Genomic DNA, 19,787 nt, shown 5'->3' on the forward strand with positions numbered 1-19,787 from the left:
CTAGGTGAGATTTGGAGAATCATCAACATATCGATCACCCTGAGGAAATAGTTGATATCTTGGACTGTCACTTGGGCTGGCTTAGTTTTGGGCTGAACGAGTGTGAACAAGCAGAGCCAATTTGGAGCTGCTATTGATGAAAAGATAGCTTGGCCCAGGTTTCGATTTCAAATTGTTCTAGAAGAGTTACAGGCTTCTTAGAAATGCTTCTATGCTCCACTTGGCTTCCAGACTTTGAGTGGCAGCAGAAGGGAATGCTCCCACAATTAACTGCATCAGCTGTAAGGTTTTCTTTCAACATTCCTCCATACTTTAGCCACTATGACTGGATTACTGCAGTGAGCTCTACGTAGGGCTACCTTGAAGAGTATCCAGAAAGTTCTATTGGTGTGAAAAAGTTATATATATAGATATAACTATATATTTATATATCTATATCTATATATAATTTTGCGTAGCTTCTTTTCTAAAAACTCTACAGTACTAACCAGAGCATACAAAACATTTGCTAGACCTATTCTTGAATACAGCTCACCTGTCTGAAACCCATACCACATCACTGACATTAATACAATTGAACGAGTCCAGAAATATTTTACAAGAAGAGTTCTCCACTCCTCTGTATCAACAAAATACCTTATACCACCAGACTTGAAATCCTGGGATTAGAAAACCTAGAACTCTGCCGACTCCGACAAGACCTGTGTTTAACACACAGAATCATTGCAATGTCCTTCCTGTTAAAGACTTCTTCAGCTTCAATCGCAATAATACAAGAGCAAACAATAGATTCAAACTTAATGTTAACCGTTTCAATCTTGATTGCAGAAAATATGACTTTTGTAACAGAGTTGTTAATGCTTGGAATACACTACCTGACTCTGTGGTCTCTTCTCAAACTCCCAAAAGCTTTAATTAAAAACTATCTACCATTGACCTCACCCCATTCCTAAAAGGACTATAAGGGGCGTGCATAAGTGCACAAAAGTGCCTACCGTTCCTGTCCTATTGTTTCCTTTCAATGTATGTGCTTGTATATAATGTTGTGACAAAATAAAAAAAAAAAGTTGCAGTTAGGAGTATTGATTCTGGCAGGGTACCTCAACTATATTTTTGTCACTGAAATATCTCTGCTAGGCGCCATTGCTTTTCCCACAGTTTAATTTATTAACCTGTAAAAGGTTCTATGGTTGACCCCGGCTATCTGACTGATTGCCTATATTCTATGACCTGCTTGTCTGCTATTCACTCCAGTAGACAATCTTGTTTTCTAGTTGCCCACTGACCCAGCTTATGAGAAATGGCATTCTGGCAGATGAATGCATATCCACCCACCCACTTTGCTTCTGGGCGGATTGCCAGAGCTTTTAAAAAAAAAAATTGTGGTTTTTTTAAATTGCGGATCTGTGTTTGTTAAAAGGGCTGATTCACTGATTCTGTTGTTTAATGAACTATTCTGTAGTATTCGTGGTGTTATTTTTGTTCTTACTAGGTGATCGCTTAGTATCTCATCTGCGATCTTCATCTGGATAGCTTTCGCTTGCTGACGCAGGGCGGGTGTTGAACAAAAGCTGCCGGGCGGGGTGCAATCCATAGCTCCTGTCCCGGCCATCCAGCAACTTCCATCGCCTCACTCCCGCGTCCCCAAAACTCCCGTTTTCTCATTATGAACCGCCGCCTCCTTCCTTGGCTCCGCCCCGTCTCGGATTTCAAGGCTGCGCGCAACGCTGAGAAAAGGCAGCGACTCGCTTGTAAAGCCGACGACGCCGGAGAGCCGCTTCTTCTTCCTCCCCTCCCTCGGCCCTCCCTCTCCGGGATGGGACGTCCCAGGGGCGGCCGCCGGCCAGGGCGGGGAGATCTGCTGGGAGTGGGGTGGGGATGGCGGGGGAGCCGCCTTCCCTTCTGCCTCCGGCTGCCAGGGGAGCGGGCTGGGGGAACGGAGCGCGGCGGCAGCGGTGGCATCGGTAGCGGCAGCTGCAACGCCAGAGAACAGAGAACAGAGCCGTCTGGCCAAGCTCCGTCGAGCCGGGGCGCGCGGCTGCGACAGGTGGTCGTCTTGCTTTAGGACGGCTACTAAAGGATCCGACCTCTCCGTCACCAAGCCGAGAGGACCACAACTCGGGCTGCCTGAGCTGCGTCACCCAAGCGATGTAAACAAGCGCCAAGGGTTCCGCTCTCCTGGCTTTTGGTCCTTCGAGGATCGGCCGGCTCCGCAGGCGGCTGCAGCTGGCAGGATTGTCCTGGACGCCACCGTCCAGTAGAAGCCGAGCGAGATTCCACGAGGGATAGAAGAAACCCACTTGAGGATGACACCTGGCGGGAACTGGGTTTGACCGATCTGAAGACGGGAGGGTCCGGAGATATCCGGATTTATTCCAGGAGCGAGAGAGGAGCAGAAGGGATTGGTCGGAAGCCAAGAGAGGCGGGGAAGGGAGGCGGAGAGACAGAGACCGGGAACGATCCCTAAGCATCCCGCTTCTGGCAGGAGACCCAGCCGATTCGAGATCTGAAGTTTGGGAGCGAAGCCGAGAAGGGCGAGGCGCAATCCCGTCTCCGAGGCGAGTCTTCAATCCCGCCGCTAGGATGATCTCCTAATCGGAGAAATCCCAAATGTCTTCGGGAAGACAAGCCTAATCTGTGGCTTCGTTGGGAGGGCGCCTAAAAAGACTCCAGGTGCGTCGACTGCCTTTGCTCCTTCAAAGGCAGTCGGGACAATCTCCTTCGGGAGAAGGCAGCCTACGACGCGCTAGAAACCCAGAGGAGGAGCATAGTCCACTGACAAAACCACCCTGGACAGCGAAATCAGTTCCCCAGGACTATGGCAAACGGAAACCTTGCCCACTAATCCAGCTGACCTCTTAATCCGTCCTCTCTTGGCCGGCACTGTGACATTTCAGAGAGGGTTTGCAGCTCCAATTGCCAGCTCTAGCTGTCAGTTGGGATCCTGGCGGTTCCCACACCCTCCAGCTGTGGGGCAGCCTTGATGCTTAGAGCAGGGGTGACACTGTCCAGAGATGCCCTGGGAAGTGGTCAGTTTCCTGCTGGTGCTCCTTCAACAGTCCTGGACTCTGCAGAAAGCAGGTAAGTGAACTGCGAGGACAAAGTAGGGAATGAGGCTCATAAGACCCAGGACTTAAAACCTGGGAGGTGGGACAAAGAGTCTGTATTGGCTATTGATGAGGAGCAAACATCCTCACTTGGCCATCTCTGCTTTCCTGAACCAGTGTTACTCAGGCAGTTCAGACTACAATGCCCATCATCCCCAATCACAGTGGCCATTACCTATTGGAATCCTTTCTATGCACTCCTAGCAGCATCATGGGAGTTCTAGATCACACAATTGAGGTTTGATGGAGAGCTGAGCAAACATGCCCTCCATCTCATGTGCAGGCAGCATTCACACATCGTCATATCAATTAAAGATCTACCAGCAGCATTGGCAAAGGTGCCCAGCTGGTTTAGTTTTGAGCTTGGTTTGTCTGTTCATGGCTTGCAGGGGTTGTGGGAATGTTGCTGTGCTAATACGATAGAAACCCCCAAAATAGGATCATTCCAGAACCAAGTTGTTGTATGAACATGCATCTATTTGTTCCTCGTGTGCCTGTGGAGGTTGTTGTGAGAGTGTTAGCCACATTAGATTGTTGAGATGCAGAAAGTGGCAGCTGGAAACCCAGCCATAGCCCTCAGCATGGATACGGCAGAGATTGGGAAGAGAAGAAGGAGAGCCACTTAAGTGGTGTTGGTAGACTTTTCCTCTGCCGTTGGCCTGGGAGGACCCTCCTGCCTCTTTCACTTGGTGACTCTGCTTGGCCCGAGGAGCCCTCGGCCTCAGAAACACCCTGGCTGGACCACCTGTCCTGCCCGACTGCAGACAGATGAGCCTCGCCAATTTCTCCCTCACCCAGGCAGACTAGACAGCTGCTGGACCACAATCTGCAGCTCGGATGGTGGTGGGATGTGAGGAGAATACCCTGGCAGAGATCCTGCCCTCCCCCACCCCCCCGCAGCCCTTCTGAGCCGAAGCATCCTCTGCCCCTCCAGATGTGCTTGAGTGGAGTCCAGGATACCTGTAAAATGGAAATCCTAAGTGACTGGAGAGGGTTGGGCTAGACTATTATTGAGAAAAGACTGTGATGGCAGGAGGGGATGAACCTCACCTACACCCCCAAAACATTCCCATGCTGCTATAATGATAGCAGCTTCAGTGACAGTTTTCCCCAGTTTTTCCTTTTTCTCCTCTCCAAACAAGCTGACCCCTCTTTCACTTATTTGCAAAGATGGTTATCTGAGGTACAGCAAAGGTTGCGGTGGGGCGGGGGGAGCGACTGGCTGTAAGAGTAGCGATGGGAATTACTTGCTGTCTATTGAATCTGGTGTTATTAAGGTTTCTTCAGCAAGGAGAAATTGGGGAGCTTGTGATCTTGATGAGACGTCAGGCTTATGTTTTCAGCACTCGCAGCACTGGATGAAGAATGAAGGGACAGGATGCTGCCCCAGAGGGGCTGTAAGAAAGGAAAACTGGAGAGGGACGGAGAAGAGCCAAAGTACAGCGCTGGGGAAACAGCTCCATGTTATTAGCTTTAGTCAGGACTGCTTTACACAGGCCGGTGCCTCTTGGGATATGTTGTATTACAGCTCCCATTAGTTTCAAGCAATTGACATACCGGCTTGGGATGATGGGGGCTGTAGTCTTAAACCCTCAGGAAAAACTCCAGATTGGGGAAAGCTGGAATTGGATGCAAGGAACTGCAGAGAGTTCCAGAGATATGGTGGATTAATTAAAGTAATTAAATGGGAGGAAGAGTTTAGTGAAAGGTGTGTTTGTATCCATCATCACTAGAGTCAGCTTGGTGTAGTGGTTAAGACTCCAGGCTAGAAACCAGGAGACTGAACTGGGTGCCTTCTGGCCACTCTCTTTCAGCCCAGCCCACCTCAGGTTGTTGTTGTTGTTGTTTTGGAGAAAATAGGAGAAGGAAGGAGTATTAGGTATGTTCCCACCTTGAGTTATTTATAAAAATTATAAAGGCAGGGTGTAAATAAATAAAACAAAATAACTACCACTGTGCCATTTCAGTGGGAAATCTGACCCTCGATGTTGAAAGGACCTAACCAGGATTGTGATCCCTCCCGAGCGTGCACTTTTCTACATACTCTGCGATGTTCTTGCACACATTCCAGAGTGAACTTCTCTTTGGGAAGAAATCGTGGCAGCGTGCTAAAGTACCTGCTTGGCATGCTAGAGGCTGGATTCCATTGGAAAAATCCAATTATAGCAGGTGAAGGAAAGCATCTCTATTTTATCCTCCGGAGATGGCCTTCTGGCAGAGCAGGCTATCCCAGCCTCAGAGGACCAGTTCATCTCCACATGAGTCGGCTTCATATATTCACAACCCAGCCAATATAGATATGTTCTGGGCTGAGGACCAAATAACAAATGCTGTCCAGGTATGCAGGAAGAAGACATTTCTATTCCACACCTCCTTTCATTATATCTCCCAGGGAGAGGGAAAAATATCTGGCTACTTTCCCAGCCAGGCAAGGACTTATATCATGGAGCTGGATATTAATCCTTGAGATCTGACAGTTACTAGGGCTGCCAATATTCTCCCCCTTTCCCCTCCCGCCCCAAACATACCTTGGCTGTCCTTCAGTGCCTTTGATGTAATACTTTCCTGAAGTCATCCTACATCTCTATTTATTCCTCTGTTTGGGGACTCTTTGTTCTCTTTCTCTTTCATGGACAAGTGGTGTGGAAACTCCTGGGTGGTATGGTTGATCCATGCGTGGGTGTGCTTGGTGGATGCCATTATTCGGAGAGGTTCAGAATGGGGTTTCTAAGATAGTTGAGGAATGGAAGACTCATCCAAGAAGAAGAACAAATCTTCCATTTTTCTTCTTCCCATTTTGGGCCTCCTTCAGAGTGGTTTGATGTCACTTGGATAGGGAAATGTGTGTCTTAAGAAGCACAAAAACAGCCAAAGAGAGATGCCAAAATCAGAACAGCAGTGGAAAGGATGGGGTGACACAAAGAAGAGAAGTGAAAGTTTTGCAAACTCCACCCATTGTTTGGTTTGGGCTCCACCTACTCTTCTTTGGGCCCTCCCCACCAACCCACTTTTATTTTGCCCTCCCCCCCACATCACCATCAATACTTCTCCACCTGTTAGTCATTGTTTAGTTTAGCATGTCATGTGGATGCAACCACCACAGCTTTTTTTGTTGACTTGATTAAATCTGGAGCACATCTACTAAATGACTTTAGTATATCGATTCATTCTTTTTGAGCTTTTCTTAATCTGTTTTTAAAAGAAAATGATGGGGAGTAAAGACATTCAGCTTGTTGGGACTTTTTTATGGGAGGGGGCCACATTTAATTTACCCAGAATTTACCTGTTGGAGAAAGAAGGTTTTGCCTATCATGTGATCCAACTCTTCCTGAAACTTCCTCTGCTATTTATGCTCTCTTACGTTGACATATTCAGGGTAAAACAGCAATTTAGCAGATGAAATATGAATACCTGTACTGAAGCTGTAATGGATCATGTAAAATTCACCTGTTGAACCTCTGCCCTTTGGTGCAGTTAGCAAAGGTGGGGTTATTAGTGTTGACAACTCTGATGGTTGCAGATCATGAAATACTCCATTTTCTCTTTGTTGTTTTGCTTAAATCAATTATAATTTCTTTCTATTTCTTTTGTAACAGGAAATGCCAGTTAGTCTCTTTCAAAATAGCTTCTTTCTGTTTTTCTATGTTCTGAACAATGAGCAGAAAAAGCCAGTTTTAAAGCTTCGGGCTCCATAAGGGGGCACTCTGGTCACAGAGGCAGTTAGACCCGTTTGCTTCCTTTTGTTCCAGACAATTTTCAGAATGTCCCTACGCTATTCTGGTTTTTTTTTTCCTTTTAATCTCCAGGGTACGATCTTTAATAATGCCTCTGCAATTCTCACTGCCCCTGAAAATATAGTTGCCTTAATTACCTGCTGAATTTCATTTTGGAAGCCTGTTCAAAGATGAGACTCAGGAAGAGAGACACAAAAGAAAACAATAAGGCAATTTTCCAGTTTTGTGGAATGCGGAGTAGTTAAGAGTGCAGAATGCAGAGGCGTGACCTTAATATATAATCTGTGCTCCAAAATTAAAGAGTTATTTGAATTAGCGGCATTGTCACACCTTGCCGTAGGAATACCCAGTCATTTCATTATGCTGGCGTGTGGATTTTGGCTAAGTCAGGATTTATTAATTTATGAGCAAGAACTCCTGCCAAAAGGCTTAAGCCAAAGGGCTTGTATCAAAAGTGCATGCCTTTCAGTTTCTCACAAGTACACTAGAGACGTTCCTATACTTGTAAAACCCATTATTCTGACGCCAGAGCTGTAGTCTACCCTTTCTTCAGATGTATGCAATAGGCTGGAGCTGTCAGTCTTTCCAACTTCAGTTTCCTCTTCCAGTCAGCTACAAATTAGGTCTCAGCAAGGGGTTGTAGGTCTTTGTTTCCACATACAAATGCACAAACACGAGGGAACGCGTAGCCCCTGCCCTGCAAATACGGTTGCTGGGAAGGCTTACTCTGAATTAGGTTTTCCAAGGAACTCTTCAACTGAAAGAAAAAAAAATGCACTCTTTTTTAAATCAGGGGCGGACAGACTACAGTATTGCAAGCTAAATGAAGACCAGGCAGGGTAGAAAATTCAGCAATGTGTAACAGATGTGTTCGAGCATCGGTTCCTGGTAGGAAAACTTGAATTCTGTTTCTATCCCACCTTTTCTCAGAGAAGCTCAAGGCAGCAAATAGGATTCTCCTTCCTGCCGCCTCCTCCTTCCTCCCAGCCATTCCTCTGGCAGACAAGTCAATCAAAGAGACAGTAATTAGCACAAGGTCATTTGGTGTGCAATATAGCTGAGCATGGAAATATGCCTGGATCTCAGTGTATCATGCTGGTAGGTTTCTGGGGCCCATTTGTGAAATGTTGAAAAGGGTGAAAGAATAGGGTTACAAAGCTGGAAGGGACATCAGCTTCTGAACCCGGTGCCCTCCAGATGTGATGTACTACAGTATGACATCAGCCCCAGACAATAGCTGCTCCGAGCCCTACAGCAGAAGAAACCGCCAAGGCCATTGTGAATAGCTGACAATCATTAGGAAATGACTTCTAAGAAGTTAACCAGAAGGACACATTTTCTTGCATTTTTCTTTTCCTACCCATGGCTTCCAATCCAGGTCTCCGAACTACAACTGGGAACTTAGCTCCACTTTATATGTGACAATCCTTCAGGAATTTAAGACCACTGCATTGCTTTTGCTTGATCTTCTCTTCTTAGGGTTAAAAATGCTGAGCTCTTTCTTTCCTCCTTCAGAGGACTTACTTTCCAGATTCTCCTCTGTTTCTCAGTTCTCTTCTTGACTGTCTTTTTTAAAGTGTTGAATATTTTAACTGAATTTTTATGGAGCTTGTACATTCCCTGTTTAAAGAGGTCATATTTTTCTTCAGTTTTTCAGTTTAATTGGTTAATCTCTCCCCCACCCCTAAAATAGGATAGGATGATGGCATATTAGATTTTTAACACTGCTGGAGAGCATTAGATTAAGGAACACTGCTGCTTGGTATATTTATTTAATTTGCAGGAATAAATGATTTTGCATTCACGCTGCATTGTGCTGGCTGCAAGCAAAAAGGGCATCTGGTTGGTGAAAAAAATAGAAGGAAAAGGCAATTTTTAAAAAGCGATCTTCATTTTATGGCTGCCTGAGGTATAGTAGCCCAGATACTATATGCTGCCAATAACATGCATGTAAATGGCATGTGCTAGAAATCCAAAAATCATCCACTTTTTATCTCTTCTACGCTTTTATGGATCCCTTGGTAATGTTTTCAAAGCTATGCAACAAGAATTATTGTTTCCTGAAATGTTTAGAAAAATACCACTTAATGTCATGAACAGAGACGTAGCAGCACTGATTTATCAGTAATGACATTACGGCAAATGTTGAACTGCAGCTTACTCTGACAGATGATATTTGTGTGAATGTGTGTAAGTACTTATTTCATCATCGTTGTCGTCATCATCATCATCACCATCATTTTAGCCATTGTCTATCCACTGCAGGATGAAGGCCGCGTTCCAATCAATAAGGTTCTGAACTTTCTTTTGCCAATTGGACCCACAATACTTGCCCAATATCCATTTTGTTTTAAGTCTCTTTCACGGACACTTTTTATCAAAGTGGGATCCATTCTATGGCTGCCTGTATGTATTTATATATACATACTTATATATACTTAAATATATGCAGAAGTTTCTTAACACTTATTACACAATATGATTAAAGCAACAAAGACCAAGAGGGGAGCTCCTTTCTCCAATGAGTCTGATTTATACTGATATTTTGGGAGGTGGGGAGATGAAAAATTAGGTATAAAGAGGAACGGGATGGGATATCCTGGAAGAGTTATAAATGGCTAGCTAGAAAACTGTTTCTTCTTTCCTCCTCATATCCTTATTCTTTCCTTACCTACCTCTCATTTGAGCTTTTTACTTTTCACGTTTGTACATGAAGCATCAAGAAGTGCGTCACTTTCGTATCTATTTCATTTTTTATTCTCTCAGGGTTCAAATTGTTTCCAAATCTCCTATGGGCTGCTTGCCACAGATCCTTTGAGTGAATCAGGGACGCTGCCCTAAGGATTTGTTTGAAAGCACCATTATTGACCTCTGGGCCCTAAAGGCCAAACTGGATGTGGCAGTAACAATAAACCCAGATCCCTTCACAATTTTGTCCACTGACATGTAATATGAGGAGCAGAGAGTGTAGATAGCCTTACTTAACTATATAAATGGTACTGAAGAAGGGGAACACCAAGCCCTTTAGGATTTCTGGGCCTCGCTACCTCTTCAGTCCATCACAGTGTTTTTCCATTCCTTTTCCATCTCACTTTGGCTATGTTTGAACTGAAAAGAGAACGACGCAGCTAGAAAAACAGAGAGATCGATTGAAATCCAAAGCAATGGTGCTTCTCTAATGTTCTCCCTTTAGGCTTGACCACTTCTATGTGAACTGTGTGAACATATGAATGATGGCTGGAAAACACCTCAGGTCCTCCCTTGGCCTGCTTGATGGGGAAGGAGAAGATCCATGGGGATGGAGCAGCTGTCCCAAGTGATGGGCCATTTGCTGTGGGGCCATTTGCTGTAAAAATGCAAGATTATGGCATGAACTCAGAAGGAAGGGAGGAGATGTGTATTTGCAAAGCCTGTATAGCAAAAATAATGGAAGAGGGAGTGTAGACAGGTGGGGCCCCTTTCAATGTAGAAAACAAGAGCTGACTGTCAGGTATATCATACAAGATATATTGCTAAGATAAGGAATAGGGGTAAGACAGCCAATAGAACAGGGGTCCACAATCTGTGGGCCACTGCCCACTACTGGGCCATGGCCTATTCACAACTGGGCTGCATGAGTGGCCGGCTGGTGCATGAGCGTACACAGCCCCACTCACACAGGCATCTCAGGCACTCAGGGTACCATTTGGTAAGTATCACGAGCACTTGTGGTGCCACTCATGCTAGCGTCATAGGTGCTTGTGGTTCCACTCGCGCTAGCATTGTGGGTGCTCATGGCCCCACTTGTGTGACCATGACAGGTACCTGCGGCCCCACTCATGTGACAGTCGTGGGCACTCTCAGCCCCACTCATACGAGCAACGTGTGCCTGTGCATATGCATGCACGGCTCTGCCTCTCTCACAAAATCATTCCATCTTTCCTCCCTCCCCCTTTGCTCGGGGCCGCGAACCTTTTTTCTGGGTCCTGACATTTTGATGGCTGGGACCCCTTTTGCTGAAGCACTTCAATAAAAGGAAATCAACCCTGCACCTCGTGTTTAGTTTTCTTCATTGGCTTTGGCGCCAGGCTAAGACCCAAATTTGGGGACAACACCCAAAGCAGCTGATCAAATATGACTGCTATTCTCACTAAAGGGGCCTGGTAAGTATCCAAGGATCTCCAGAGTATCCGGAACACAGGTGCAAGTCCCAGAGATACAGAATAAAGGTGCGAATATACCCTTGATTTCTTTTTAAAGAAAGGCATTACAGAGATTTTTGACATTCTTGCCTGTTCGTCGTCCTTTCTCCACAGCCTGTTGGTCTTTCGACAGCTGCAACCCCAGCAGGAGGAAGCTTTCCACAATGGTACCAAAATAGCTAATCCCACGTTTGTTGAAACAGAGCTATGAGCCTCCCAGCCTGCCTGTATGCGTTCCATTACATTCATGTCACATTTCTTCAGCAATTCAACAGTGCGGTAACACCAAGGCCTCCTGTACCATTTGTCTAATGCCTCACCCCTGATTTTTACCCCCCCTCCCTCACCTCCCTAGGGCCATCTCACATTCGTGCCCCCCAGATAGCACTCCACTGGTCCTAAGCATCTTCTAAAGGACCAGCTGCCAACACCCGCCACCTGCTAGACAACCAGTCTCCGGCCTCTGTGGGCTTCCACATCCTCCCATGAAGAGCTCACTTTGCTACCCTCCCCTTCCTAGTCTAGTCTAGTCCGCTTGCTTCATATCGGCCACCTGTTTATTATGTTCTCAGTTATTTCCATCACCAACAACAGGTGGGTTCCATCCCCCTGGGGCTTATGTCTGCTGGTTGGAAAGGCATCTGGTTACACCAGGAGAGATTTGGGCTTGGAAGGTGGGTGGTTGGATGGATTGATGGCAGGAGGCAAGTGAAGAGAAACACAAGTCATGGGTTATTCCCACCTGTGGAAGGACGTTACTATGCCTGGGATAAAACAAGGCAGGCTGGGGGCCAACACTCTCAAGTTCTTGGCGGGGGTGAGGGGCAGCCGCTGGATGTGTGATCTCCTTGCCAGCTTCCCTTCTCTCTTTATTCACCCTTGTGAGTTCTACCACCCGGCATTTGGCATTATTTAGACTGAAGGGTCACTTGCTAAATCTGTGCCATTTTTCCAGAATATAAAAAAAAGGTGATGGGGGGGAGAGAACTACAGATTGAATTCTGCAAGGAAAATGGCCTTCTGCCACTTCTGCAATCTATTTCGTCTTGTGCCAAGTAGCACAGATGAATGTGTTTGCTCCTACTTTTTCAGCATGGTTGTGCAAATTGCCCTTATGGCTGCCTACAATCCTTTTGCGTCCTTGAAGTATTATTCTGTGCCAGCATTCTGCCTTTGCATCCCCTTGTGGGGCAGTTCAATGCCAAGGCAATCTTCAAAATGGCAGGGGCCACTGGGCTCGGTCTTCTGCCTGAGACGTCTCTTCTGATCCAGAACACTATTTTCTTTGCCTAAAGCTGTAATGGAAATAAGTGGCAGGGTTCCAATATTTGTACAAAGCATATACAGCAGACTCTGGATGACAGAACTAACTTGTGAAGGCTCTTGGTATGTAGACACATATGAATGCAGTGAGGAACATGCTTGTATGACTTTGAAAGAGAATATAAGCAAAGGCAGGGCTGGGTTGGGCTACACTCCCTTTCACTCAAGTAAAAACTGATATATCAAGAAAAAACGTTCTTGATATATCAGTTTTTACTTGGGTGAAAGGGAGTGTAGGTTTTGTTTATATGCAGGAACATTTAGAGATGACATACTAACTTGTAGCCGAATGTGGTGCATTCCTCCCATCATTTTCACATTTCTACCACTTCAATCAGCTGCCTAGAGTAGTAATTCTCAACCTTGGTCCTTTTAAGAGGTGTAGACTTCAACTCCCAGAATTCTCCAGCCGGCATTCTGGGAGTTGAAGTCCACCCACCTTAAAAGGGCCAGGGTTGAGAACCATTGACCTAGAGAGACAAGACTTTCCGCTGGGATTAGTGCTTCTGATGTGAGGAGAAAACACTGTAAAAATGGGATTCCTGGGAGAATTAAACCTTGATATTGCAGATGCAACTGGGGCATCTGCAATATCAAGTGGGGCAAGATGCTTAGTAAGGGATCCTATGATCACCCATCAATCCTAAAAGTTTTGGTTGAAATACTTGGAGTCCTTCTACAATTTCTAATTCTTAATGAATTATCTAGGTCAGGGATCTCCAACCTTGGCAACTTTACGACTTGTGAACCTCAGCTCCAGAATTCCTCAGCCAGCCCATGCTGGGAATTCTGGGAGTTGAAGTCCACAAGTCATAAAGTTGCCAAGGTTGGAGACCCCTGATATAGGTAGTCCTTAAAAAAGTGACCTGATCAATCCTCACCCTTATGATTGTTGTAACATTCCAGTGGTTATGTGATTGTGATTTGGATACTTGGCAACTTGCAAATTTATGGTGGATGCAGTATCTTGCATTCATGTAATCACCATTTCTAACCTTCCCAGCTGGCTTTGGACAAGCAAACTCAATGGAGAAGCCCTCAGCAAAAGTCACAAGTTTATTTTATTTATTTATTTTATTTTATTTATTGAATTTTTATACCGCCCTTCTCCCGAAGGACTCAGGGCGGTGTACAGCCAAAGTAAAATACAAAATATATACAATTAAAACATATTTAAAATGGACCAAATTAGTAGACGGCTGACAAATTAAAATAAATTTCAAATTTCAAATTTCAAATTTCAAATATAGATTAAAACCCCCAATAAAATCAACCAATTCATGCCAGTCCCGCTTGAGTAAATAGATATGTTTTTAGTTCACGACGGAAGGTCCGAAGATCAGGCACCTGACGTATGCCAGGGGGAAGTTCATTCCAGAGCGTCGGAGCTCCCACAGAGAAGGCCCTACTCCTGGGGGTCGCCAGCCGACATTGTTTGGCGGACGGCACCCTGAGGAGACCCTCTCTGTGAGAGCGTACGGGTCGGTGGGAGGCATAAGGTAACAGCAGGCGGTCTCGTAAGTACCCGGGTCCTAAGCCATGAAGCGCTTTAAAGGTGGTAACCAAAATCTTGAAGCGCACCCGAAAGACCACAGGAAGCCAGTGCAGACTGCGGAGCAGAGGTGTTACGCGGGAGCCTCGGGTGGCTCCCATTACTACTTGCGCAGCTGCATTCTGGACCAACTGCAGCCTCCGGGTGCACCTCAGTTGCAGACAAGTGATGTCTGGTTTAGTGACCATAGCAAAACAACAACAACAACAACAGGTGTGGGCAAGTGATGTCTCACTTAATGACTGCATTGTTTAACAAATTTTGTGGTTCTTATGGTGGTCATAAGTCAAGAACGACCTGGAGTGTTAAATACCTGAATAGGAGTCCTTGGTTGCATGTATATTTGCTTTAATAAAATTAATTAGATTTTGAGATAAACAATTAGGAAGACAAGAATGGACATTCAATCAACAAATAAAGATAAATGATAAGCCTAAACAGGAAAATTAAATAAATAGGAATAATCCTATCGTCTGCATGTAAATAAATCAATTCCATTTTAATCCAATTGAATTTAATTCTATCTTGGCTTTGCCCAGTTCATTATGTAGTCTCTACCACCTTTGGAGAATCTATTCCCACCTGTAACTCTACTCGAAGACCAAATGTGACTCACACACCCCTCCCCAAATATTGTTCATCCTTGGTTTACAATGACTCATTTTTGACCTTGGTGGAGGTCAGAGATTTAGCAAAGGCTCTGCCCATCTCACTGTCCCCCCATATTCTTTCTTTGTGTTCTGCCCGCACTTGACTGTCTTGGCATGGGCGATTAAATGTGTCTTTGAACTCTTTGATCCTCCTCCAATCCCTCCTCTTCCCAAATGTGAGTTCTAAAAGGGTCTCCTGTGTGTCTCTTGCCTCCAGCCAAATCTCACAGGACACCCTCCACCATTTCCTTTTGAATCTTCAAAGCCCTTGCATGCTTTAACTGATTACACATTTAGCATCTCTAATCTCGTTTTGGCCCCCACCCTGGAGGCAGTCTTGAGAGGAGTCCCTCTTCTTCCAAGCTTGTCTTGTCACGCTTGCTCTGATGTTTCTCCAGCTCCACATTTCAGGATTGGGAGGGGAATGAAAGAAGGGGCAGCTGGAGGTCTCCTGTGAATTTCCCAGAAGGTCTCTTCTCCAGCTGCAGGTCTTCAAACATGTCATTTCCTTCAACTTTTTGACCAAAGTGAATTCTCCAATTACTGGTAAAAGAAAATCAGAACTATCTTATCAAATTTTCTGCCCCAAAATTATAACTTGTTCATTTAATTATAAAACTATAACACAGAAGCTCTTTCTTGAAGGGACAGAGGGAGTTTCCTTCACCAATAAGTAATCAAGGGCTGAATTCACCGTTAGGATTCCTGTATGACTGAGAGATTAGCTGTAAATTTGTTTGAAAATTTGGGATCTCTTCCTCATCTAGAAATAAAGTTCTACAAATCATGATTATATAGGATGTCACAGCTATCCTGCATAATTTTTGCCTATTGAATTTTTGAATCAAGTACAGGTGATAGTCCTAGTTTAACGATCACAACTGGGATAGGCAACTCGGTCATTAATGGTAACTAAATGACTTACTTGAGCTTCCCTTTGCTTTATAGACCTAAATATGAGGAATGATCATTAAGTTAATTTTTCGTCACCCTTGTTAACTGTGAATGGTCACGAAACGAGGCAGTGACTGAATAAGGACTAGTTTCTCACTGTGACTGTCTTATCAATGCCACAACTCTCCCTCTGTAAGAAAACACATTCAGTGGGATTTCATGATTATAATTAGAAAGTCTTGTTGACCTGACCCAATTGGGAACATCAGCTGCGTTCACACAACTTAACCTTCATGAATTTTCCTGATTTACACAATGCACTGAATCATGCATTAATCAAAGAAGTTGAATTCACCCAACATACCAACTCACAAAAACTGACCAAGATCAAAACCAGAAAAAGTTAGTAAGTTTTATGTGAATTTGCTATATTTTAATTGACTGACTGAAGCTTATTATATGAAGAGACCACTAATCTCTGTCCAAGTACAAATTCACTAGTCTAGAAGCCTTAGGTTTTTAAAAATTGAAATCCCTTTACTTTCTTGGTTATGTAATTTGTATCCATACATATCAGTAGTAGGTTTCTACCAGTTTGCCCCAGTTTGGGTGAACTGGTAGTGGTGGGAGGCTCTGCCCACCCGCCTGGACGCTCTGCGCATGCGCAGAAGGGCCACGTGTGAGTGAAGCGTGTGTGCGCACACATGCACTCCCACTTCCAAACTGGTAGCAAAGGTAATTGAAAACATATTTGTGTGTGTATATATGTGTCTCATTGGGAACCCATAGCCTTCTAGACATTGCTGAACTATAATTCCCAGCAGTCCCAGCAGATATGGCCAATGGCTGGAAATATCAGCAATACCAGGAGAGCTGCAAGTTCTTCATCTATGAGAAACTGTGGGTTGTTTTCCTGGCAGGCTGTCATAAGTTCCTTGGATGACTTGAGCTGGTTACTATCTCTCAGTTTAACCAAGCTCTCTGGGTTGTTGTGAGGACAAATTTGTTTGTGTATAACAGTTTCCCGAGGGATAGCTGTGTTACTCTTCTGCAGAAAATCAAAACAGATTCTTAAGCTGCTTCAAAGGCTGATATATCTTTAGTTTTTGTGCATTATGATCCAGTTTATCAGTTGCATGTGATACAGAGAGAATTGTTGTGACTGTAAAGCGAGAGAACGGAAAGGGGAGTTGTTGATGAGAGATACATCTTGGGTTGGAACACTTAGGTTTCGTCATAAAGCAGCAATCAAATATGGCTTAGGTATGAAGATAAGGCATTGCTTGGCTGAGTTGGGCCTGATAAGTTGAAGACCATCCATGCATTCTTCAAGAGTTGATGATTAGTTTCAAAACAATCTTTACTTTGTATGACTTTGTTCGTCAGTGAATGGGGAGTAAACGCACGATAACAACCACCACCACCCATTTAGAAGATAAAATATGCAGGAGTAAACATGTCTCCCACTATCTCTTTTTCTCTCTTAATTATTCCCCAGAATTATCTGAATGCTTTATGGTGAATGGAGCTGATTATCGGGGACTGCAGAACAGAACTGCTCCTGGATCCACTGGAAAGCCTTGTCTCTACTGGAACCAGACACGAGAACATGCCTACAACACGGCCAAATATCCCAATGGCGAGTGGGGGCTGGGCAGCCACAATTACTGCCGAAATCCGGATGGCGATGTACAGCCCTGGTGCTACATCTCAGAAAATGAAGAAGGGATCTACTGGAAGTATTGTGACATCCCAACCTGCCACAGTAAGTGCTAGACTTTACATCGAGGTGGGGGATCAGCCAATGTTGGATGAAAAAGTTTGGTCCACTCCAGGAGTGGTATTCACTTACCTTCCCTACTGGTTTGCAAATGTGCGCACTCATCTTCCACGCATGCACGAGGCCTTCTGCATACGTGCAGAGCCTCAGAAACTTTGGAAAAATGGGACGTCATGATGTCAGCGCTGGTGGGCAGGGCATCCCGCAATCGCCACTACCAATTCGCTTGAACCGGATAGAACTGGCTGAATACTACCACTGGTCCACTCTGTAACATTTTAATGAAATTCCCAGAGATGGCGTGTTATGGTTTTGTCTTTATTATGGGAGAGCCAAGAGGTATAGATGAAAATCCACTCTTGGTCTTTGCTTTGGTCAAAGGCAGTGTTCCAAAGGGGGTGGGTGGGTTTCCTTCTATTGGCCCTTTTCAGATTTTGAAGTTTGATCAGCCAGGGTGACTTTGAAGTGAAAGAAACAAAATACAGCTGTAGCACCCTCGTCAGTTTCAATAGGACTGTACTGTAAATACAATACACCAAGAAGAGAAATCTGAATGAAATTTTCAAGCATCCTGAAAAAAATACAGGAAAACATAAACAATATAAGGGGAAAAACGTTTCAAAGAAACCGTAAGGCAAAAGTTGGCATTAAATCTATTGTATCTGAAGTGTATCGATTTCGAGATAGCTGCCTGATGCCTTTCACTCACAACAATATGGCTGTGTTTCTCAACCTTGGCAACTTCAGGATGGGAAGATTACAGCTCCCAGAATTCCCCACAACTGACTGCTATGAATCATGTGGTCAGTTTGTATCACAGGTAGTCATCACTTATTGACTGCCTTGTTTAGTGACTATTTGAATTTATGGCAGCTGAAAAAAGAAAAACAGCTTTGCAACCAATCTTTGCATTTACAGCCGTACAACGTCCCATGGTTAAGTGATTGCCATTTGTGAGCTTCACAATCAGCTTCAAACAAGTAAAATTAATGGAGAATGCAAAAGTGAAATCCCAAGTTGCAGTCATGTGATGCTTTATTTAACGATCATGGCGATTTGTGTTATGACGGAAGCAGAAGTGACATCATAGGCCAGGGGTATCAAACTCATGGCCTGTGGGCCGGATGTGTCACGCGCTGGCCACGCCCACCCCTCAGTGGTGGGATTCAAATAATTTAACAACCGGTTCCCTGCCCTAATAACCAACTGGGTAGGCGGGGCTCGGTGAGCATGTGACCATGTGGGCATGGCCAACTCAATGTCACTCACGTCGATGGGTGCTTCACCTTAGCTGTTACAATGTAATAAGGGTTAACTAGAGAGGCAGTTTCTGTAAGCCGGGCAATAAAGATTAGGCTAGAAACAACACCAGAATGTTTCCTTCCTGCCTTCCTTACAGGATAAGCCCTGTACAATGGAAAAAAACAAAATAAGATTTCTTCCAACCAGTTCTCCAAACTGCTTAGAAAGTTAACAACCGGTTCTCCCGAATAGGTGAGAACTGGCTGAATCCCACCACTGCCACCCACCCCTCCAGTTTTGTGAAGGGGGGAAAAGTCACGATATGTCACATGACGGCAATGTGATGTCGTGAGTTTGACACCTGTGTCATAGGCCTAGCGCAATCACATGGCTTTTTTTGCATAATGACTGTGGCATTTAACTACAGAGTTGCAAATCCCAACTGTGGTTGGAAAATGAAGATTACTTGTAGAGTCCTAAAACTGTGTCGTGTTGTGATACCTTCTTCCATAAACATTCAAAATTTCTACCCACATCCTATATTGTTTCTTTCAGTGCCCGGCTATGTTGGCTGCTTCCTGGACTCTGGCACTCCACCAACACTAAGTGGGAGCAGTGGCACCTCCACCAAGCTCACAGTGCAAGTTTGCCTCAGTTTCTGCCGCAAGCGAGGCTATAAGGTACAACCATCTCTTCGTTATGTACAACTCAAGAGGCCTTCACAGTCCATTGAAGAGGTTGCTTCAAACAGCCCTCCCAACATGGTGTTTTCTATGTGTTAGAACTACATCTCCCAGAATTCCCAGATAACAGGCTAACTAAAAATTCTGGGCTGGACTAAGAATCCAGGAATTGAGTTCTTGAACAGTCCATATACAATTAGCTGACATTTGTTGAGAAAAGAGGGCTTATAGATTAATATAAAATAATAAATAGAAGTCAGGGAATGATTCCACTCAGTTCCCACATTCTACTCTCCAGCCTAGGAAAAAAGCACCAGTGAGAAGGATTTCATTCTTTTAATCTACCACACTGGAGTTCTGTGATGCAGCTCTGGGCTTGTTTTTAATTTAAACATATGTAGAATCCTGACATTGTTTCAAATACTATATGCTTTCCGATTATTCTTCTCTCATCTGACTTGGTTTGCAAAGCTTGAGAAGGCTAATTTAATGACATTTAACATTGGTCCATATAAGGATGTATCCTGGTTCAAAGAGATACAAAGCAATACTCTGGCACAGCTAACAAATTTTGCCAGTGTGGGACTGGAGACTGTTGGGAGGTTCTTAGTACAGAATTGATGAATTTATGTATTGATTTA

General features: G+C 44.5%; 1 protein-coding gene across 1 annotated transcript in view; it reads left to right on the top strand.

Moving 5' to 3' along the window:
- Positions 1-1,924: 1,924 nt before the first annotated feature.
- KREMEN2 (kringle containing transmembrane protein 2) overlaps positions 1,925-19,787 on the top strand; it is a 60,058-nt gene continuing 42,195 nt past the window's right edge. Inside the window, exons 1-3 of the mRNA XM_058183895.1 lie at positions 1,925-3,081; positions 16,940-17,206; positions 19,019-19,143. Coding sequence (XP_058039878.1) covers positions 3,015-3,081; positions 16,940-17,206; positions 19,019-19,143 — 459 coding nt within the window. The 5' untranslated portion in view covers positions 1,925-3,014. The remainder of the gene's footprint in view (positions 3,082-16,939; positions 17,207-19,018; positions 19,144-19,787) is intronic.

The sequence above is a fragment of the Ahaetulla prasina genome, chromosome 4 (genome assembly GCF_028640845.1).
Source record: "Ahaetulla prasina isolate Xishuangbanna chromosome 4, ASM2864084v1, whole genome shotgun sequence".
NCBI classification, from domain to species: Eukaryota; Metazoa; Chordata; class Lepidosauria; order Squamata; family Colubridae; genus Ahaetulla; species Ahaetulla prasina.